The sequence below is a fragment of the Adiantum capillus-veneris genome, chromosome 19 (assembly GCF_014529385.1).
Source record: "Adiantum capillus-veneris isolate H3 chromosome 19, ASM1452938v2, whole genome shotgun sequence".
NCBI lineage: Eukaryota > Viridiplantae > Streptophyta > Polypodiopsida > Polypodiales > Pteridaceae > Adiantum > Adiantum capillus-veneris.
Window position 1 is genome coordinate 125,919,584 of NC_140949.1, and position 24,522 is coordinate 125,944,105.

At 43.3% G+C, this 24,522-nt stretch overlaps 1 protein-coding gene across 2 annotated transcripts in view; it reads left to right on the forward strand.

Annotated features, from left to right (window-relative positions):
- The first annotated feature begins 8,850 nt into the window (after positions 1 to 8,850).
- LOC147434816 (Ribosomal protein S5 domain 2-like superfamily protein) overlaps positions 8,851 to 24,522 on the forward strand; it is a 55,605-nt gene continuing 39,933 nt past the window's right edge. For both annotated transcript variants that reach the window (XM_086491232.1, XM_086491231.1), the window contains exon 1: positions 8,851 to 9,006. In XM_086491232.1, the coding sequence (XP_086347358.1) occupies positions 8,901 to 9,006 (106 nt within the window). In that variant the 5' untranslated portion in view covers positions 8,851 to 8,900. The remainder of the gene's footprint in view (positions 9,007 to 24,522) is intronic.

Here is a 24,522-nt window from a genome sequence, read left to right on the forward strand (position 1 = left end):
TCTCTCTCATTTGCTCTCATTCTTCACTTGGTGAAGTGCAAAGTGCAACAACTCCATCTCCTTCTCCAAGCTTGTTGAGAAGTTGAGAGCTTACACCAACACTCTTGGCTATGGAATGCAAATTTAACCAAGAGCCATGATTCAATGCTTAAGCTTTCCATCTTCTCCATCTTCATTACTATGCTATTATGTATGCTATCAAGAAGAGTGATGATAAGCAAGGAACTATTTCTTTCTCCTAAAAATGTTTCTTATTCCTCCCCCCTACCCTCATTCCTCGCTAGCTCTCTCCACCTTTGAAGGTGTTTGAGGCCTTGGGATAGTGATGCATGAAGCTTTCCATCTTCATTGCATCACCTAGGTCACAACTAACACAAAGATTGTATTGTACCAAGTCTCTCTTGATGGGAGAATCTATAATACAAAAGTCTATTGGAGGGGGGACCGGCTCCACATAAATCTGATCCTCAATTGTTATCAAGTTCTGTAAACTCTCTCTCTTGCAAAAGTATTGTTCATGCCAAGTTAATTAAGTAGTATGATTATGTTGCTACAATCAATTAAGTTCACCCTCTATGTTCTCAAAGTAGTCTCACAAAAATGCTCTCTTTAATTCCGTTATTCTCAAAGCTCATATGCCATTTCCATTACAAGTCCTGATGATGCAGAGTATGCACATAGCATAGGGGAGGCTAGTATAGCCAGGTTTGTGCAGATTTCGTCAGCATTCGGGCATCTCATGTACGACTTGTTAGTGTCGAGGCCCAAACTAGCAGCTACAGTGGAAGCATTTGCAGCAGGGATTGTCAATCGTGCAATGATTGACACTAGCATGATGCATAGTGGAGTTTTGTAGACCATATAGAGTAGTCTGCAAGATTTATATGCAGGCGCTATCGTGGGTACGCACGCTCGCCTACCACGAGAGCCGTTACCACTACATGTAGATCAACTGAGCGAGCCAGTGGACATAGGTTGAGAGAGTCTCTCACCTATTTTCTTGTACATACTAGTAGTTTAGCTAGTAGGACGTGCTTATCAGGACATTCACCTTTAAGTGGGAGGTTGTTGGTGTACAAGCGTATGTGCCTTGCCCGATCGCCCAAGCTATGGGTGCCCGTCCACACTGATACCTTATTCTTGTGTACATATACAAAGAATAAGGGTCAAATCATAGAAGAGTCTTGCTCCACCCACACACTGTGTACTCTCTCCTTCTCTCTTTCCCACACGCGCATCGCACCGCGCACGCACGCACAAAGTGTGAGGAGCATGTGTGTAATTAGAGCTTAGAGGAGATTTTTGGCTTTCCCTTGAGTCAATAGCCTCAAGGAAGACAACAGCTCAACCCTGCAAGCTCTAGAGCACATCAATCATGAAGCGGACATGAGGAAGAGAGAGACAAATGAGCTAAAGAAGGATAGTACCACTTTAATTGAAGATGATTACCTCCACCAATCATATTCATACGATGACTCTTCTCAAGATGGTACTCTATTCCCGTTCTTTGCCTATGGGATGGATGAAGTGATCATCATGTCTTGTATTGCTGACTTCATTATATTTTTTACCAAACCTTTAGCTTCGACTTCAACCTCTTGGTGATTCAATTGCTTCCCACCTAGTGCAAGGGGGTGAATTCAAGGACAAGCTTGTGGAAAGCATGCATGTGAAGTGTGTTGAAGATGAATGCTCAGATGTACCTAATGTCAAAAACAGTGTTGATGCATGATAATATACCTTTTTTTGGTAATGATTCTTTGCACACCAAAGCATCTTGGCTATTCAAATAGCTTGGCATTGTCTAGCTTAAAGAAATACAAAATGGGATCTTTTGACATGCTAGCTCTAGTAGTCCAAGCAATCCTTGATCAACATGATGCATTAGGCAAGCCAAGAAGCAAGAGGACAAATCCTTGTAGAAGGTGTGTGTGTGGGTGGGGTGGGGTGGGGTGGGGGGGGGGGGGGGGGGGGGGGGGGGGGGGGGGGGGTTGTCATGAGGGAAATGAGGGTAGTAATTTACATTAACCCTTCTTTGCTAGAAAAGGTTGTTAGTCTTAAGTAAACGCTTTTACCATTGTTATTGTTGAGGTATTTGAGGCATAAATTACCCTCAATATGCCTCATCCACAACTTGATGGCTCTATTCTGCCACTCAACGCTATCTCTCAACTAATTCATTAATTAATTAATTCAACATAAATTAATTATCTCCATTGTCTTCTTTACTATGAATCTCCTTCACTTTCTTTTGATCAGTTGTAGCCTCGAGTTCTCTCTTTTGTTAACATTAGCATTGCTTTTGGAATTACACGTATCACATTGTTGTTGTCGCTATAGTGTTTGGTGTAGTTAGAAGAGACACCTGCTTTCCATTGGGTCATTTCTACAGACTTCCTCTATTGTCATTCTCTAGTAATTTTTGTAGTCAAACAAGTTCCTCCTCATGGCCCCTTATTAGATATTTGGATGTTCATTGTTGCTATGGCACAACTATTTCTTATTTGGTCACCTTGTTCATCTGTCACTTGTATCGTGTCAATAATTCAAATGATGTCAATCTTTTCTCCGTGAGAAAGGAAGTGTAGCATATGGGGTGCTAGATTGGTGGATGAGTTGATGTGAACCTCTCCATGTATTCAAGAGGATCATGCCAACACAGTGTTAGCATCAATACATCAATATACAAAGGCACTCTCTCAGGGAAGGGACATAGAGTTTCTGTAGTAATCTTGTTTACTTGAGCACGTCATAGTATCATCTTCATTCTTCTTATGTCTTTGTGAAAAAGCCTCACATATCCAAGAAGGTCAAGTGAGGGTGCAAATCATCATTTGCAAGGTTCTATTAATTGATCAATTGGTATGCAGGCACAAAGCATTTGTATATACATATATAGAGTACTCACATCACATGCATATAGGACATGCATATGTCCTATATGCATTCACATCATATGCATATGTATAGTGCCAAATATAATATAAAGGTGGAAATATGCCTACTTAAATATAAATATGCATAGCTCTATTATGTACAAAAAAAATATCCAAAATTAACATGTCCTATCCAAAAACGCAAGAGAGAAAATGGCAACGTAATCCTATTCTAGCCATCTAGTGTTTTTGTCATTGTCATTCAAAGAAACCTGTTAAAGTATTTTTGTATATACACAATTCAATTTGGCTAGTGAGAAAAAAACAACAACACAGAGCATACCTTGTGACGATCTTGTTCTTGAGTGTCAAAAATCATGAGTGCCAATCCTCCAATGGCTAAGTAGTAGGTGGAATGGTAAACATCTCAAAAGAGACCGCCCTTTCGTTGAAACTCGCTTTGGATCTTTGGTCTAAGAGTTAGAACTAGAATCCTCAATAAAAAGGATATGTGCTCGAAATGATCTAGCCTCAACATGGGTATGAGGGGTAGCCCAAATCGATGGCACTATTTGACACCTTCTTTTTTGGAGGGGATCTATGATCCCAGATCGTACGATTGTGATCTTCTCCGAACATGCAATGCCGATTTACAACCATAGATCCCCTCTAAAATTAAGGTGTCATCTAGTATGTGCTTATGATTTAAAAAAAATAGAAAGAGAGGAACTCCTACAAATTTCCCTCTCTCTTTTTCAATTCCCACCGTGGAGGTGACTCTTGTTCTCTGCCCTTCTATTCAGGGTAGCCACTTGTCTGCAATGTTGAAAGCGGCATCTCCCTTTTCTCTCTCTCTCTCTCTCTCTCTCTCTCTCTCTCAACGACATCAGAAACCATGATCATGGCATACTTAATATCGTTGCAAGAGACCGTAAACAAACAAGTTGAAGACTTACGAGCACTTGCAATGGAGAATGGCACTCGTAGGGTACTTGTGGTTGAGAATGAGAATCTCAAGAGGACACTTGAGATGCAAACAACATGTTTGATGCAACTTGAAGAGGAAGTCAAGGAATGTAAACGCTCTCTTGTGGACTTGAATGCTTTGAAGGAGCGCATAAGCAAAGTAGAGCATGACCATGTATTGAAAGAGGAGAAATTTGACACCATGAGCCGGGATGTATGCGACATGAAAAATGTTTGCACAAACAAGTCTTGGGCTGATGTATGTGGTAACAATGTGGTTTCTAATTCCTCACTCATGCAAGCTATGGCTCAAACAAAGAATGTTGAGGATGTGGATGTGGAGGAGTTGAAGGAACGGGAGCGATGTTCCAAGAACATTGTCATTCGTGGAATTCTTGACGAGAAGTTAGAGACACCTCCTTCTCTTGCCATTGTTATCGAAGATTTCTTCAAAACCCACTTTGGCAGGTCCGGAGTTATGGTCTATGGAGCACATAGAGTGGGAAAGCAAGGAGCTCCTCACTCGGGAGAATGGCCAAATGTATGCACCATGCCGGATGAGACCAAACAAAAGATTATCCTTGATAATAGTTGGATTTATTTGAGAGATACAAAATGTTTTGTATGTGAAGATCGCACTATTAAGCAACAAAATATGTGTCGCAAGGCATATGAGAGGAAAAGAAAAACAAGGAGATCTCTCACGAAGAAAATGTGCCCAAGGAAGAGGCAAGTCCCTCGAGCAAATAGGGATGCGTGACCTATGAGACCGAGTTACAATTGAAAATATTCTTTTGGAATTGTAATGGATACCCATGGAATGCGGGGGTTGGCATTGATGAACTAACAACCAAAGCCGATGTTGTACTTCTTGTTGAAACTTGGGAGCATGATACACAAAGGATTAATGGCTTGGAGCATTACAATGTATATTCATTGATGTGGTCAAAGAATCTCAAGCAACGAAGAGGGCAAGGAGGGGTAGCATGTATAGTTAAGAAAGGATTGGAAGATTTTGTATCAATTGTGAAAGATGACAAGTACAAATGTTATGTACGGCTAAAAATTATGACACCAAAAAGAGCACCCATTTTTGTAGCTGGTTGCTATATTCCTTATCATGATTCCCCCTTTTATGCTTGCATGGATACAGATCAGCCATTTTTTGATTTAGAAGAGGACATTGCTTATTTCAAATGTGAAGGTGATGTTATTGTATTTGGGGATATGAATGCTCGCACAAAAACATTGCAACATGATACTTAACAATTTGATATGCCATACATTTCAAGGGAGTTAGAGGAAGTTCACTTGTATGATCGCACTTCAATGGATGAGAAAGAGCCGGGTTACTATGGAAAGTTACTTTTACACATGTGTAATAGCACGGGTATGCTCATTGCCAATGGTGTATCTTTGTGGAGTGAAACCAATGGATTTACATGTAGGAAATATAATGGGGACAATGTGATTGACTGTATGCTACTCTCCAAAGCCATCATGTATCGCATAAAGAGTTTTATGTTTGGCCAATGGACCCCGAAATCCGACCATCAGACCTTATGTATTGACCTTTCATGTGGAGAAGCAACTAAGCAATTTAATCTCAGCCAAAGGAAAGAGAAATTATCACTATGTATGGATTTCAAACGGGCACCAATGTACATTGAAATGGTTGAGCAAAAGTTATGGATAACAAAGCTTCAATATGACGCGCCATTGGAAACTAAAGGGAAGATTTCAAGAAAGTTATTTGTTTTTGTTCCGAAGAATGCTTTGCCATAAAGCATCTCCATGGTATACACAAAGATAGATCACGCAAAAGGTGGTTTGATAAAGAATGTCAAGATGCTCGAAAGTCCTTGATAAAGCTTGATGCAACTATGGACAAAGACAACTATCAAAGTCATTTGCATACATACAAGGCATTGATTCAAAAGAAGAGAAGAAGATGGGAAGTAAAGCAACAACTTTTTCACGTCCAAGAAAAGGCACATGCATGTGTAAGATTTTTGAGAAACTTGAGGGACAAGTGGGTTGAGAATTTTGGTAACTTGAGTCTTGTGGATATGTACACACATTGTAGGCAAGTATATGAGCAAGCAAATGCTGAAAAAAATGCCATTTTATGGTTCACTCCATGTATGCCCTCTTTTTTTACTATTGAGGATGTATGTGGTGGGCTCGAAAGTTGGCCACTTGTAAAGTGGGAGATCTTCAAGGTATCAAGCTGGAGATGATCAACTGGACGCTAGATTTTACCCATGAGTGGATGTGTGATATGTTTAACCTTGCACTTCAATATGGTATGCCTTATGATTGGAGTACTAATTGGGTTAAGTCTTTGCATAAAGGAGGGGATGTAAATAATGTAAACAACTACCGGACTATAATGATTGGGTCTCTTATGACAAAGTTGTTTGGGTGCATAATGGAGATGAAATTGAGTGATTGGGCTGAAGAGAATGACAAGCGTGCAAAAGGAAAAACGGGTTTTCGTCGATGCCATAGCACCATTGATCATCTTGTCACTCTTCGTGTTCTCATGGAGGAAAGTCGGTTGAAAGGCAAGCGATTGTATTGTTGTTTTGTGGACTTTAAGGAAGCCTTTGATATGATTCTAGGTAACCATTTGTGGAGAAGGATGGAAGACTCCAATTCCAAATGAGTTTATGCTTGCGATTTCTCGAATCTATGAGAAGGTGATTTGTCAATTGCGCATGGGAAGAGAAATTTCAAAAAAAATTGTAAGCACTATTGGAGTTAAACAAGGATGTTCGTTGTCACCAACTCTCTTTGCTCTATGAATTGATCAATTGGAACAAATGCAGGTACTTGACTTTATGCAAGAAGAAGGCATTGAAGAGGTCACTATTTGCAATGCGGTAATCATGCTTTTGTTGTATGCGGATGATGTAGTGCTTCTAACACACACTTTAGAAGATGCACAAAAGCTTATGGTTGTCTTTGAGAACTTTTGCTTGCATAGTGGGCTGATTGTGAATGAATCCAAAACAAATGTTATCCTTGTGAAAACCAACCATAAGGAGAAGCCATGCATCGTGTACAACAATGAGACACTTGAAGTTGTTGAGAGCTTTAAGTACCTTGGCCTTGAGGTTCCGTCCAGTTCACAAGTGGGATGAATGTGCTATGTGTCGTTTGGAAGCGGGAAAGAGAGCATATTATGTATTTGAGAACGTGTGTAATGCGGGAAACATCAAGTGTTGGGTTCTCAAGAGGTATCTTTTTGATGCATTAATGACACCGATTCTTCTTTATAGAATTGAAGTGTGGGGCGGGAGCATCTCAAAGTCTACTTGGAAAGAGTTTGAGAATGTCCAAAAGCGTTTTCTTACAAACTTTCTCCAAGTTAAGACACAAACACCATATACGCTCCTACTTCTTGACTGGGATCTCTTCCAATTGAGGTTATGGATATGTAAAGGGTTGTGGAGTACATGATAAAGTTGCGTCAAAACCCCTCACAACGACTTCCTACAATTGCATGGGAAGCAAGCAAAAAAGTTCACAAGACGCATAAAAGCAAGATCTTGAGCAAGACATAAAGAAGTGGTTTGGGAGATGGGATGCATTACACTTGCTACATGATGCTTCGATTGACTCCCAAGTGAATGAAGCTTTTCTACAACACCAATGTATTACGGCTTGGGAGAAATCCGATGGGTCACGCTTCATACATTACACCACCCATATTGCCCTCAACTACAAAACCATGTTCTTCGCTGAAAGAGGAAACCGTCCTCACACTTACATGCTTGAGCCTATTCCCTTGTCGGTGATATGCACTATCGCAGCCATTCGGCTTAGCTCCCATTTACTTCGATGGGAGACAAGGCGTTGAGGCAATGGAGAAGAGTCAAATCGACTGTGCACATTATGCTCACTGCAAGTTCGAGAGTTTGAGTACCACACATTCCCTGAGTGCTCAGCTTTTGGTCACATCCGAACTTGCTTCTCTCACATTTTCAGCTATGACTTAGACCTACACACTTTCCTCTCCCAGCCACAGTGTGGGCTCTCCATTGCGACTCTCATCACCACAATTTTGGAGCATCAAGAGTCACTCATAAGCCATACACATACTACATCACATGTAACTTTGGTCCCATAGGTCATATTTGACCTCCGAGGACGATAATAAAATCTATTCTATCTCTCTCTCTCTCTCTCTCTCTCTCTCTCTCTCTCTCTCTCGCTATGTCTCTGTAGGAAGCCCAAGGTGTGTGCTTGAGGACGTGGGGCCAAGCGATGGGGCACACCTCTCTCTCTCTCTCTCTCTCTCTCTCTCTCTCGTGATATATGAGGACTCCGGAGGTCATGCGCATCAGAAGGCTCACAGTTTCCCAATATGAAGCCGGGAGGTTGTTAGCTGGGGGCCGCTAGAGAAAAGGGGGGGAGTGGGGGGGAGGGCACAAAGGGGAGGTCACACAAGGGAGTAGGGCGCACGATAGAGGCGGGTCGATGGCCGTCGATTGCAAAGTGACCGCCGGGGGAGGGGGGGGAGGAATAACCAGGGAATCTATTAAATTAAGGAAGAATTACCAAAATACCCTCTAATTTGTGGAAATTCCCAAAATACCCCTCAAATTTAAAAAATCAATATTTTTTCAAAAATTCTGAAAATGCTCTTTAAAATTTTAAATTTTTTCAAAATACCCTTGGTTATGAGATTGAATTTCTTCAAAGATAAAAAAACTTGTAGATTTTCATAAGAAGACTAATTGTCTATCAATTCAAGATACCAAAACTAGAATTTGAGTTGGTTATGTAGGCTTTGGAGGTGAATTGCTTCATTATTTTTAGACATAATTCCCTTTTTTAACGAGGTAATTTATGAAAAATTACATGCTAAGTACTAAAAAATGGATCTCAAATGTCACAAAGGAATAAAGATTAGAAAATCTTGAACAATCCAACCGAAATAGATACAAGGGTATTTTGGGAATTTCCACAAATTAGAGCCCTTACATTAATGGGGTTTGGCTCTATATAGCAGAACGGTAACCGTCTCGAGTTCGAATTTCAAATACAAGCATGACAGAGGGAAGGCCCGACGGCCGCAACCCCAACCAGCTCAGGCCTCTCGTGTGTGCTCGCGGCTTGCTCCACCGAGCTGATGGCTCTGCTCGCTGGTCCCAAGGTACGGGCCGCGCTTCTTCAAGCCTTCAAACACATTCAATAAGAGAGAGAGAGAGAGAGAGAGAGAGAGAGACGATTCTTCTTGCGCTCACCAAGTGCAAGGCAGTTTTTGCGATTCTTGGTACTGATATCATGTCAGAGTGACAAAAGAAGCGAAAAGAAGGAGGGAGCCTGCTGGCACTTGGGTTGCAGTCAGTGGTCATGATCCGACTCGTCAGAGATGTGCTTTAGAGTGTCAGTCCTTGAGGCACTGTTTCTAGGTTTGTCCATACGGGCAGCGAGTGTGGATGTTTGTTGTTTAGAGTGGGCATCCATGACGTGTTCGTGACGTGGGGCATGGCTTTTGCAATTCTAGGGGTCACACACATTTTTTAAGGGCTTGTTGATAGATCTGCTCTTCATGCTTACTTCCTGAGGATATTGACTGTGCACTCTACAAATGATTCTAGATGTAGATCACCAATTGGATTTCTACTAGCGGGACACAATTTTCATTACAATATGTAGCATCATTCTTTGGACCATGTGGAAGGTTCGATGTGCCCCACATTTTGGGCGCAAGAGTCCTCCCCTACATCCACCATTTTGACAGCCATTTGGACTAAGCTGCTGCATACTCCTCGTAGTCCGTGGGATTCTTCAACCAGCTCCTCCACGTCTTTCTTTGTGCATGGGTGAGATCGTCCGTTCTTTTCAGTCGGGCATCACGTGGCATTATGCATCTCCCTAGTGGTTCATTTTACACTGATCGTACATACCACCTTGATGTTTACATAGTCTACATATTGTTACCTCGCTTTTGTACTTCCTTTGGGTGATAGGCCATCGAGCATTTGCAGAGGTCTCTTTTGTACATAGAATACAACCCCTTTTCTCGTTCAAAAAAAAAAGAAGAGATAGCGCTAGGAGAACAAAGGGCATATTGTCCATCTCATGACCAAGGTGCACCCACTATAGGGGCGACAATGTACAAATACAATAATGAGACTAAAGAGGGTGTCAAAGGGCTGCCTATATAACTGCCAAGAAGCAAGTACTGAAGAAAATGGTACCTCTTTCTGAGTTAGGGCATGCAACAACGATTACAATGGTCCTAGATGCTGAGATTTCTGATGGGATCTTGCGGTAGATGCTTGGATCTGTGAGGCTAAGGGTTGGAAATTGAAAACGCTAGGGCTGATCTGGCCCGGAACCGTGATCTGATGATGAGGCTAGGGCTGAAATCTGAAAACGTTGGCTGGTTTTGTTGCTAATGCTGGCGATGGGCTTATGGCTGAAAAACGTTGGTTACTTGAGTTGTGGGTACTTGTACTATGGGTAATGGATGTCCGGAGAGGTGACCCCTATAGGTGCAAAAGTTTGGGACGAGCATTGTCAAAGTGAACCCCATTACTTATAAAATGATGGGAAAATGTCACTTGTTAATAAGTTTATGAACTACTAATAAGAGGTGCTTGGTATGTACTTATTACCTAGGCTTGGTACTAATAGTGCTACATGGGAACACTCTCTAATGCCTACACCTAGTAGACACTGGTTGTGCTCATGTGTAGTCCGAGGGAATGTAGCTACTCTAAAGTGCCTGTCAACCTGTACATGCATGTCGTGTGCATACAGGCTCACAAGGGTGCCATAACACTTCCTAGGCTGTCATAAACCTTATAAATAGGAGTTACAGCTTGTCCACATGTACATATGGTTAGATGTACACGTGGCATCTCCTTTTTATGGTGAGATATTGGTATCGAGTTGCATGGCTTCCTTGTAGTCTGCCAACAACTCAAGGTAATTTGTAAAGAAGTCTTTGTCCACCCACATTGCTTCGTGGGTTCCGCGATCCTTGAACTTCAAAAAGTATTGTCGTGCTTGTTTCTTTGAGCCATGGCCAAAACGATGCAACAAAATTTGCTCCAGCTCCATGACTTCAACTTCATCTACGATTTCGAGTTCGTCCTCTTCAGAAATGTCTGTTGAGGGATCTCCTTGAAGCAACTTCAACCAAGAAACATGGAAAACGTTGTGCATTGACCATGAGTTAGGTAACCGCAATTTCGTAGACACATCATTCATCTTTTGAATGTCACGTGCACATCTAACCCTATGTGCATGTAGACAAGCTACTTCAGGTCCAGGGTTCAGGTCAGCTTAGGAAGTGTTCTGGCACCTTTGTGAGCCTGTGCGTAGGCCGTGCATGTCCAAACACTTAGAGTAGTTGCATATCCTTTGGTTGCACACAACATGATCATCAGCATGATAGTCAGTACCCATCATGAGCATTTTAGAGTGCACAGAACCCATTTTCCCAATTTATCCATTTTTCACTTATTATTTAATAAGTGACTTTGTTGGAAAATTGGGTAGGACAAATTTGCTAAGTTAGTATATAAGAAACCTAGCACTAGCACTTTCTGGCAGAAGAGGCAGCAAAAGTTCTAGTGACTTGCAGTGCACCTTCTCAGCAAGACCGGCAGGGAACTTAGCGTTTTCAGCCACAAGACCAACCTTGCGTTTTTGGACATCCCAGATTAGCCAGCGTTTTCAGATTCTAGCACTTGGCGTTAGCAGATTGCAGATAAGGCCTAGCGTTTTTTGCATCTTGTAGATTGCCTAGCGTTTTGCAGTTTTCCGGCGTCAGATCAGCCCATTGCTTCAGTGTTTTCAGTTTTCAGCACTTAGACACCGCGGAATCAGCCCTTAGCTTTGCAGATCTCACCTACCCGCAATAGATCCTCGCCGTACCGTCAGATCAGCCAGCATTTTCAGATTCAGCCCGTTGTTCGCAGATTTCACCATCTGCGTTTTCAGCGCATCATCGTCGCGTCGTCGCCATCGCCGTCCTCGCCGACACAGTGTCAGAATTCGGCAGAAAGTAAGCATTTGCAGATTTCAGCCCTAGCGTTTTCAGATTCTAGCCCGTCCTCGTTGTCGCCTTCATTGTCGTCGACATCGTTGGCATGATCGGGACAAACTGGGAGAGGTTCTTGGTTCTTGATACTTCTTGGGTTCTTGATGATTCTTCTTTAGGTTCTTTCTTCCCTTGAGTTCGCGAAGTTGAAGCACACACAAAGCTCTGATACCGATGTTTGGTGCAGCAGAAGTGTTTATGGATTTAGCTCGGATCTAGTACTCTGCACAAACACAAGGGACTCTTTACTTCACTTGAAAGAACTGAACTGAACTGAAAGAAAGAGAGAGACAAGAGAGAGAAAAGAGACCACACAGGGATGCCGGGTCCCAACCCTCAAGGGCCCCCTTGCTCTGTTGCCAGAGCAAGTACTTTCTTTATTCTTACACATGCTCATACAATGATTGGATGCAGAGATGCTGATGCTAATGGGTCTTGATGCTACAGATGCTGGATACTGGTATTGGTTACTGTGTCGCCAATGACGACGGCGACGGCGACGAGGCTATGGTTGAATGCCGAACTGCTAGCAAGGTTGGTGGTAAGGGGTGTGCAACCATGACGAGGCTAGGGGCTGAAATCTGCAACGCTCAAAAGTTGGCTGTCCAAATTGAAAACGTTGGTCATGCTCTGCTGAAAACATTGGCGTGCTTCGTGAGAAAACTCTGGGCTGCTGGCTGTCTTGCTGTTTGGCGCACCACCACTTTCCTGGGTTCTCTACCTTCTACAAGCGCGGCCTCTTCTACCTCTTAGAGCTGAACCATGGCTATGTATATACCTCCAAAAGACTTGGTCGAGCAGGCTTTCCTCCAATCCACAAATAATAAGTCATAAGTCACTCATAATTGAGTGAGCAGATAAGAGGAGGATCCCACGCGGTAAAGTGCCTGAATGCCGACTGACTGGACTGTGCAAGAGAGGGCATGCAACTGTGACCGGCGTGGACATGCACGTCCTGCTAGAGGCTCACAAAGGTGCTAGTCTATGGCAGAACATGTCCACGTAGCGCAAGTGAAGTGTGCACGTGACATGTTTGGGAGCCGTATCTTCAGCGATGGTAGGAGGAGAGCTTGCGTTGCAGTTTCTAGCCTATCGCGTGCACTTGTTGCTTGCGTTTTTGTAGAGGTTAAGGAGCAGTACCACGGCACCATCAAGTGTAAGGTGCAACGGAAGTGAATGTTGAACTTTGCTCAAGATAAGTGCTCCGAACTGTGCTCAAGGGTTCCTTTTACTTACGGAAGGAAGAGCCTTCCGTTCCTTTAGTGAGAAAGTGCAAATGATCACAAAGTGAATGACACTATGAATGAAGGTGCAGAGAGAGAGAGAGAGAGAGAGAAGAATACGACACTAGGCGATTGTCAAACTTTTCTCCAAGGGTCCCGCTCTCTATGGCGAGAGAGGTCTATGCTATTGATTGCACAAATCTGGTACAATCGTCTAGATGCAATGGACTTGCCGACGATGTTGACAACAATGATGACGACGATGAGACGGGTTGAAATATGAAAACGTTAGGGGCTGAAATCTGCAAACACTTCCTAAGCTGACCTGAACCTGGACCTGAAGTAGCTTGTCCACATGCACATAGGGTTAGATGTGCACGTGACATTCCCTCCTTTTCAAAGTGAGGTACTGGTACCGAACTATATGGCGTCGAGGGAGAGCGCCAACAATGTCTGGAATCCTGGGAAGGACTCTTCGCTAGCCCACTCTGATATGTGGGTGGTGCGATACTTGAACTTCATGAAGGTCAACATTGCTTGCTTCTTTGGACCGCGCCGAAAGCGACAAAATGATGTGTGGCGGCTTCAATGGTCCAACTACGTCTATGGACGTAGGTCCACCGTCTTCAAGAATCTCCGAGGAGGAAAATTCCTGAAACCACTTCCAACACAAAATCATGAACATAGCCATTCCATGTAAAGTGACTGGAAAAGTACTATTCTTTCGAAAAGACTGCGTATGCAATGTAGATGAACAAAGTGACGGAGTACCAAGCCGTTTACCAAACACACACAAAAAATGGGGTCAAAACTTGACTTTTTGATCTAAATCTATCAACTGTGGCAAATCACCATGGGAATGCCGATGCTTGATGGTCAATCTTTCTTGTGCTCGTTTTGAGTGTGTCATGCCAAGGAAGAGACATGGAATGTGAATTCCTTCAATTCAAACTTTTTTTCTTTTCGAGAGAAATTGCATACATCCGTGCTCATCCATGAGTGAATTGTGTGCATCGTACAATACGGCATGCCTATGAAAAGGAAACACGTAAAGATGGTGATGAAAATTCAAGAAACCGTCATGAATGAAACACTCGAACAATACGCACTGACTAATCATGCGAACACACAATACTTCCTGAGTGGGTTCTTTGGACCTCGACTCGAGAGGCAAGATCGGTTCTTCGTGATTGATCGTATCTGTAATGAGGTTAGCTTTACTAGAAAAATCATAATCTAAACCATCATCCTTGTAACAATCACGTCTCTATCATGCAAAACATGTGTCGTGCTTCGGAAAAGGAATGATTGAGAGAGTCTCCTTTTTTTGTTCTTTTTCGTGTTCCGTTTCATGTGTCTTTTCTTGTTCTTTGTCATGTTACAAATCATGCTTCTCTAGAATGAGACTACGTGTTTTATCCTTGTCCAAAACATGAGAGAGATTATTGACATAGATGGAATCTTAGTATCACATTGAAGAACCACAAGGGGTGCTCCTTCAACTGCGAGACTGAGAGTGTTGGAAGTGTTGTCTTTCCAACAAACTTGTGGATTATGACCTTTAAACCACTCAATGCCAAAAATCAGATCGTATCCTAAGGGAGTAGAAATCACAAACTTTCGACGAAAATGAACATTTTGAATGGACACGGTTACATCAGGACAATTCATGCGTAATGGGATCAGGACAATTCATGTGCATGCCAGGAGCAAACCCAGAGGCCACAATGGGATCAATGGGTCGAGCTTCTAGACGTGCGCTCTTCACGAGAGAATCGCTAATCACATCATGCATACTACCAGAATCAAGGAAGACCAAAATGCGTTGACCATTCACATAACCATAACAATGCATGAGAGATGCACCGGCATGATCGTAAGAAACTTGGGACACATTAGTGTGCTCTCTGATTGCATTAATAAAAGCTGTGAATTCTGTGGGTTCCTTTGTGAGTTCTTTGATAACATCTTCCTTCTTTAGAATATATGACTCGTTTTTCTGAGGTATGTATCCTCCTACAATTCCTTCTGCGGCTTTTTCATCTGGGGTGAGCCTAGGTTTAGCAGGTGTCACAAGGCGGGCACCACGTGCCAATAGCAAAGAACAATCTGAATAGACTTTTAGCACTTCAATAACAACTGAACTGAAATAGAGAGAGACGACACGCGACACGGAGTGGCGTAATTCCACCCCAAAGAGTATTGGCCCCAAACCTTGGCGCCCCTTTCGGTATTTCTTTATATTGCATCAACACAGTACAAGCCGGTACTCGAGACTTTGCACCTTCGTACTGAAGCATGCCAGAGAATGAGCCCTAGCCTCATATTTAAAGGCCCTTGGCCTGAAAAGCAGTTATAGTAAAAAGCCTTTAAAACTCAAAAGCTTCTGGTTTAAAAGCAAAGCCAAAAAGTTGCCAACGCAATTTACGGAAATCCGTACAGCCTGCCACGTCATCAGCCAGCGCAAAACGCGGAAATCCATACAGCTTGCCACGTCATCATGTTAGCGCAATTTTCGGAATCTGTCTGCTACCCTTAGGGTTAGGGTTAGGGTTTCTGCAGTTTTAGGGTTAGGGTTTCCAAAATTAGGGTTTGCAGGTTTTAGGGTTAGGGTTTTCAGAATTAGGGTTTGCAAGTTTTGGGGTTAGGGTTTCCAGCATTAGGGTTTCAGCAGTTAGGGTTTCTGGCAGAAATTAGGGTTTAGGCCCCTCGGCCACATCTGTAAGTTGACTCCATTCTTTAGGCTTTGACACGTCAGCAGTTTGTTACAGTAGGTGTGTTGGCTTTACCCTTAGATTCATTTTGAGAGTTCTTTTCCGAAGGTTTAGAGGAAGATTGGCTAGAAGAGTTACCATTCTTACCGTTTTGTGGGTTTTGAGGAGTCTGAGAGGTACTGTGAGAAGACTTGTTCTCCTTAGGCTTTCCTTTGTTGTGCTTCATCTCCTGTGCGAGAGCAATCGCTACCACCTTGTTGAGATCTACGGGGTCGAAGACTTCTACATCAAACTTGACATATTTGTCCAACCCATAAAGGAATGCCTCTTTGCGCTCATCATCTGATTTGCGTAATTGGATGCCGAGCTGCAAAACACGATTCGAGAAAGACATAACTGGCATACCATTTTGCTTGAGACTGCGCCAATCGTCTTTCAACCGTGCTAGGTACTGAGGTGGCATAAACGGCGCCTTGAGATTGTCTTGGAAGTCGGCCCAATCGAAGGAAAGAGGCACGCCTTCTTCAGCTTCCTCTAGATGCGCGATCAGCTGTGCCTACTGACAAGCATGATGATTTCCATGATCAAGATGTGATTTCTCACAAGCATGATGATTTGCAAGAAGCTGATGTGATTTCTCACGAGCATGATGATTTGTATGACCACGATGTGATTGTTCCCAAGAATGATGGGTTAGTTGATACTGGTTCTAGTGAAGCTAACCTCATTGCAGACTCGATCAATCACGAAGAACCGATCTTGGCTCTCGAGCCTACATCCAAAGAACCCTCTCAGGAAGAACCGATCTTGGCTCTCAAGCATAGGTCCAAAGAACCCCCACAGGAAGTATTATGTGTACGAATGATTAGTCTGCACGCATTGTTCGAGTGTTTCATTTGTGATGCTTTCTTGTATTTTAGTCACCGTCCTTAAGTGATCCCTTTTCATAGGCATGCCATATTGTACGTTGAGCACGATTCACTCATGAATGAGCACGGATGTATGCGGATTTCTCATGAAAAGTTGAAAAGTATGCATTCAAGGAAGTCACATTCCATGTCTCTTCCTTGACATGACACATTCTTAGACAGAGCACAAGAAGGATTGAGCATTAAGCATGGGTATTTCCAGTGTGATTTGCCACAGTTGATTGATTTAGATCAGAAAGTCAAGATTCGACCCCATTGTTTGCGTGTGTTTGATGAATGGTTTGATACTCCTTCTATATGTTCATTTCATCTACATTGCATGCACAGTTTTTTCGAAGGAATAGTATTTTTCCAGTCACTTTACATGGGATAGTATTTTGTGTACGAATGATTAGTCAGCATGCATTATTCGAGTGTTTCATTCGTGATGCTTTCGTGTAATTTAGTCACCATTCTTATGTGATCCCTTTTCATAGGCATGCCATATTGTACGTTGAGCACGATTCGCTCATGAGTGAGCACGAATGTATGTGGATTTTTCATGAAAAGCTGAAAAGTAGTGTTCAAGGAAGTCACATTCCATGTCTTTTGCTTGGCATGACACAGTCTTAGACAGAGCACAAAAAAGATTGAGCATTAAGCATGGGCATTTCCAGTGTGATTTGCCACAGTTGATTGATTTAGATCAGAAAGTCAAGATTCGACCCCATTGTTTGCGTGTGTTTGATAAACGGTTTGGCACTCCGTCTATATATTCATCTACATTGCATGCACAGTTTTTTCGAAGGAATAGTATTTTTCCAGTCACTTTACATGGAATGGGTATGTTCATGTTTTTGTGTTGGAAGTGGTTTCAGGAATTTTCATCCTTGAAGATGGTAGTCGCATGACTATCGACGAAGTTGAAGCATCGAAGGAGCCTCAGAAGACTTTGTGTCGCTTTCGGCACGACCCAAAGAAGAAGACTTTGCAGACCTTTATGAAGTTCAAGTATCGCACGACCCACTCATCAGAGTGGGCCGGCGAAGAGTCCTTTCCAGGATTCCGGATGTTGTTGGCGATCTCCCTCGATGCCATACAACTCGGTATCAGTACCTCACTTTGAAAAGGAGAAGATGTCATGTCACCAGCGTGTGACTACTATCTATCCTTTTTGTTGATTTCTTTCTTATTATTTATTTACTTTCACTTTTTGGAAACACCCCTCGGGAAATCTAACTGCCCTGCATTGCATAGCTAGTGTGGAACTGTCCAGAGGGAGTCCAGGCCTGAGGGCAAGAGAGCACTAAGGTTGGACAAAGACTATGGTTAGCCAAAGTGGGGTCATTGACTAGCCAAAGTGGAATCCTTTGCTACAGAGGCTATATTTCAGTTTTGGGTGTGGCTGCAGTGTACAAAGGGGGTCAGATGACCTGGAAAGATACAATGGTAGCATCTCCTAAAATTTAGGGAACTGCTAATTTGGGACCTGAAAATGTCTTCGCGTCATTACGTGCAGTTTGACATGGGGATCATTTTGTTACTCTGTGGCCAAGTCAACAGAGGCTGCAGGTGAGATATTTTTAGACCCGAGGGTCTAAAGCGGGAAAATGCACAAATGAGTGACACTTGGCACTCTGAGGCCAATTTACTACTTATAGAGAAGGCAAAAACGTGATTTTCAGCTGCGAGCTCATTTTCAAGTTTCTTGTCACTCACAGGTTAAGAGCTATGGAGTGTTTGCTTTCCCTTCTATGTACTGTGCGGTGCCAGGAGTGATGCCCTGCAAGCTACGCACTGCCCTCTCTCTCCTCTATGGTAGTATGTTATGCCACTCTAGTGGGCTTTTCAATTGACCAATGTATAGTTGTGTGGGTTCATGCGCGATTGCCGAGGCAAGAGCCTCTTGCACAGGTACTGGATTAGCTAGCGGCTAATCCCCCGCATGTACAGGTGAATTCGGAGAGGTTTCACACTAGAAATCTCGTCGGATCCAAAGGGCAAGTAGCTCTACAGATGCGGGAGCTCGAGGACTTGCTACGGATGCGACCAGCACGCGAAACGGAGCCCGAAACAGTAAATTACAGCCTGCTGTGTATTTTTGCAGGTTTAGGGTTTTGGCCCTAAACGGTCCCTAATACCCCTAGGAGGTTCGGGGACGCGAGCGGACCGCTGTACAGGTGATCTAGCGCATTTTCGGGGCTGAAAACAGAGAATTCAGCGTGTTGCAGATTCTCGCCAGGTTTTGCAAAGTGCCTGTATGCGTCGGGAAAGTCCTTCAATGCGTGGGAATACTGACTGTGAAGGGTCCTAGTACAGTTATGTTGCCGAAATCGGGCCGGAACAATTGAAATTCAGCCAAGCTTGTGCGGGGTACCTTATAGGGAACCACAACGTTTATTCCCTCTTTTAAGCAATAAAGAAATACCGAAAGGGGCGCCTACGTTAGGGGCCAATCTGGTGTCGGTCTTCTCATACAAGTGCAATCTAGCAGCCTGTATCCCTTTCCCCTTCGTTGTGTCTTGAAAGTATAGGTAGAATAGACGACTAATAATGGGTGAAAGCTAAATCAAGGTTTGAAGTAAAGTCTACCGCCCTTTTTGGATTGTACAGGCTGGTTTCATGGTTCCATCCCCGGGATTAAATCACTTTTTCCCATAGAAGTGAGCCTTGGTCAGGTTGGGCTTGAAGACACAGGGGCTCATAGACCAGACACAGGAAATTGCAATCATGGCTGACAGACCAGATGATGTGACTGAAGAGGTTTCCTCTTCGCAGGGTCAATAGACACCTGAAGTGGGTGAGTCTTCAAGACCACCACAGACGGATGATGATATATTCAAGACCCAGTTGGCTACTGCTGTGGCTATGTTCACACAAGTAATGCAGACCCCGAGGTTTTTAGCCTTTCTGCAACCTCCTCTTCCGTCTCAGCAAGTTGGGTCACTGGATCATGTTCAAAAGCCTGTTAAGGCTCGAGCACAGGTGATTCATACTGCAGAGTCAATGGAAACACCTGTACACTTGACGGAGAACATGTAGTCTCCACAACCTATGCCTAAGGTGCAAGAACAGGTGGCTCAAATGCCAGTCTTATAAGCTGTACCAGTTCAGCCCGCCACCTCTCAGCAGCCTATAGCTGGTTCTAATGGGCAGGGAAGCAACCTACAGGCTATGCAACAAGTCTTCCCACCACCTTCAGTACACCCTCCACCTTCAGTACACCCTGGCTATTTTGGAGGTGGATCGGTATTCCAAAGCATGGCTGGACATGCACCTGGAAATCAGTTTTACACGCCAGGAACAGTGTTCGGGGGTGCTCAAACGATGATGCCTAACCCCATGTATGGTGTCACGGGCATGCTACGAGGGTTTCAAAGCACTCAGGGCCAATTTGGGATGCCACATGCAAATTTTGGTATGGTTGGAATTACAAATCAGCAACCAAATATGGCATTTCCAAGTCAACTTAATTGCGGTCAGGGAACACAAATGAACCCTAACAGTGTTCCCATGTTTCAGTCACTTCCATATGACAACTTAACGCCGTTGGAGAGGCCAACTCCGTACAAAGAAGGTGGCAAAGGTGTGACATTCACGACCTTTACAGGGTTTGATGACAGGAAGAAGGCTCTCTCATTCCTCCAACAGTTTGACAAGGCCTATGCAGGGGGAAACTTTACAAAGGCTTCAAAGGTCCGCAAGGCAGCCACTTTCTTGACAGGGAATGCGGGACAATGGTAGACAACTTTATTGTTTCAAGGGCAAGCTCCATCCACATGGATTAACTTCAAGCACATTTTTGCAGCAGCATGGTTATCTGATGACTTTGAAGCAGATGTCATGACAGAATGGCACCAGCTTATTGCTGCCACTTGCAAGAATCTGGATGACTAAAATCGGAAGTTTTAGAAAGCTCTACTTCCAGTAACTTCCTATAGGTTTGTGCCATTGACAGAACAGATTGAAAAATACTGTTGTGGCCAACCCAAAGGATTGAAAAAGTACTGCACGAAGACCAAAGTCACTACCTTGACGCAGCTCATCGAGGTAGCAAACACTGGCAATGGTTTGCTCAAGGGAGAAGATTGTGAATTTAATACTGGATTCAAGGAAGGATCGGCCAAGAAAAATTCAGCGAAGAAGTATGTTCTCAAGGAGGTTCCTAGAGTGACTCAGGAGCCAGCCAACGCAGGGAAAGACAAAGCTACGGCTGAATCAGAAAAGGGACCAGCGAAGAAATGGAAAAGATGTTTTCCTCGCAAGTCGGAAGAGCAACAGAAGGTCCTGAGGTCAGAGAACAAATGCTTTATCTGTGAGCAGCCTGGCCACATTGCTTACAATTGTCCTACAAAGAAAAGGCCAGCTCATTCTGAAGACAAGGAGGACAAGAAAGGAAAGAAGCAAAGAAGCCCATGGCTGGTCTAGTGCCAGATATGGTGGGCGACAAGCCAAATTCAGATGCAAGTGAGCTTTGCAGAGCATGGGGAAAGGTCAGGGATCAAACAATGCTCATCTTCTTTGAGCCAGGTGCCAAAGCCAACTTCATTTCCCCAGAATTGGCTTCCAAGTTGGTAATCAGACCTGAAGAGATGGGGTATACAGCAGAGGCAGGTTTGGCATGTCCTGGCCATACAGAGGCTGTGACACCCATCATCGGAAAGTTGCGCCTACATATCCAGTCCTATGTAGATGCTGAAGAATTTTACATCATGCCACTGGATGGATGTGATGTGTTGTTAGGTATTCCTTGGTTATTTCGTGTACAGGGAATCATGGATGCCTACAACAAAAAGATCACTGTACACAGCGGGGGAAAGACTCACATTCTGGATGTAAAGCTTAAAGGGGAGTCTATTCCCATTGTATCAGCTTCTGCTATTACTTTTGTAATGAAAAAGCATCTTTTTGCGTACTTGGTTTTTGCACGTGAAGTGTCAGATTGTGATGAATCAAATTTATCTGTGCTAGATAAAGAAAGGTCAATGTTTTTACAACAGTATAATGACTGTTTTTCCGATTCATTCCCGTCTCAACTACTGCCAGAGAGAGACCCGAGGACCATGCGATAGATTTGGTACCAGGCAGTAGCCCACCAAATAAGCCTCCGTACAGGGTTAGTGCGGCTCAACAGAAAGAGATAATGGGCCAAGTACACGAGCTGTTAGAAAAGGGGCTGATTCAGCCCAGTTCATCTCCATTCTGTTCTCCAGTGTTGTTGGTGCAGAAAAGGGATGGCTCATGGCGTATGTGCATCGACTACCGTACACTGAACAAGATTACCATCAAGAATACGTTCCCTATACCTAGAATTGATGACATTCTGCACAAATTAGGAGCAGCAGCTATGTTTAGCAGGATAGATCTAACGAGTGGGTACCATCAGATCCGCATTAGATCAGAGGATGTGCACAAGACTGCTCTTAGAACGACGTTTGGCCTTCACGAATTTTTAGTGATGCCCTTTGGTCTCACAAATGCTCTTGCTACGTTCAATAGGATGATGGACAGAATTTTCCGTCCACACCAGCAGTTTGTTGATACATTCTTTGATGACATGATAGTCTACTCAAAGAATGAAGAGGAGCATAGGCATCACTTGGCCATTGTGTTCAAAGAGCTACGCAGTCATAGGTTGCTCATCAATGCAAAGAAAAGTGAGTTTTTTTTGGAAGAGATTCACTTTCTGGGACACATTGTCTCAAAGGATGGCGTAAGAATGGATCCTGCAAAAGTTGAAGCGATCAAGTCATGGCCAGATTTGAAGACCGTGCACGATGTCCGAAGTTTCTTGGGACTATGCTCCTATTACAGAAGGTTTATTCGAAATTTCGTTGAGATTGCTTCACCTTTACATGCTCTTCAAAAGAAGGCAGTCACCTTTAGATGGACACAGAAAGAGATTTCAGCTTTTAATCTCTTAAAGGAAAAAAATGACTTCAGATCCAGTCATTGTGTTGCCAGATCTTAGGAAGTCATTTGTTGTCCAGCGTGATGCCTGTGGTAGTAGCATTGGTGCAGTGCTAATGCAAGATGGTAGGGTAGTAGCCTATGAGAGCAGAATTTTGCAAGGGCCAGAGATGACCATGCAGGTCTATGAGAAAGAGTTACTGGCTGTGATTCATGGGCTCTTTAGTTGGAAACACTACCTGCTAGGTGCAGATTTCGTTGTCCAAACGGACCATCAGACCTTGCGATACTTCTTGACACAGACAAAGTTATCTGAGAAGCATATGCGATGGGCAAATATCTTGTCCATGTTCCACTTTCAGATTGTGCAGTTGAGACATTCTTCTACTGGCCTACATTGAGAAGAGATGTGGCTACCTTTGTGCGAGAATGCCTAATATGCCAGAAGGTCAAGTTTGATAGGCAAAAGGCACCAGGGTTATTGCAACCACTACATATTCCAGATAAACCATGGGAAAGTATTGCTATGGATTTTATCTTTGATCTTCCGAGAACGCAGACAGCAAACGATGGTATTTGGACCATTATTTGCAGATTCAGCAAGCAGGCTCATTTTATTCCTGTCAGGAAGAAGATAAAGTTAGATCAGATGGCACGCTTGTTTATGAGCAATATTTTCAAGTATCATGGCATGCCACAGTCGATTATTAGCGACCGTGATCCACGCATGACAAGTTTGTTCTGGAGAGGCTTGTTTGAGAATATGGGCACAACGCTCAAATTCTCTTCGTCATTTCATCCTCAAACAGATGGGCAGTCAGAAGAGGCAAATTCTACTGTCCTAGATCTGCTGAAGTGCTATGTGTCAGAGCATAAAGGAAAGTGGGAGCAGTATTTGCCATTGGTGGAGTATGCATACAATAATACAGTTCATCAACTGGCAAGGCACATTTTGAGATAGTTGAAGGTGGCAAGAAAGTTCCTCCCATACTGCATACAAAGGACAAGATATTTGGAGCAGATAAGTATGTTCAGGACATGGATGAAATATACAAGAAGGTCAAAGTGGCCTTGGAAAAGACTCAGGCAAAGCAAAAGAAAGCAGCTGATCGTCACCGTCGTGAAGTGGTATATTCACTTGGTGATTGGGTGCTTTTACACTTTGAAAAGGCAAGGTTAAAGAAGATGAAGGGCAAGGAAACACTGTTTCCAAAGCTCAGCATGCGTTACTATGGGCCTTTTCAAGTGTGCGACATAATCAGTGATGTTGCATATAGGCTGAAATTGCCTGACAATTGGAAGATTCACAATGCGTTTCATGTGAGTCTTCTTAGACCCTATGTGGGTGATGTGCTAGAAGATATGCGAGTTGAAGATCAGCCGGAAGTCGAGGAACTTGACGAGATCTTGGTCCCCGAACAGATTTTGGTACATAAGGAAAGAAAAGTGAAAGGCAAGGTTGCTAGGCGTTACTTGGTAAAGTTTAGAAACTATCCACCAATGGATGCTTAGTGTATGGAAGAAGGTGAACTTGCAGAGTCACCAACTGTGTTATCACTTTACCTTGAAGCCTTCGATTTGCAACCTACCTTGACCCCTTGAATTTCAAAGCTACATGGATTGTCAGTGTGACAATGGCTTTTGAAACAAATGATGTACATTGGTATTTAAAGTGAGCTCAAATGAAATACCTGTTACATGAATGTTCTGTACAGATTGTCAGTTTGGCAATTGCTCTTATGGAATGTCCAAAAGTTTGGTTAGTGCTATAGAAGTGAGTATTTCTTGTCAGTTTGTCAAGAATACAGTAATTGCTTCTATTAAAGGGTACATGTGTAACTGCATTCTTAAACTGTC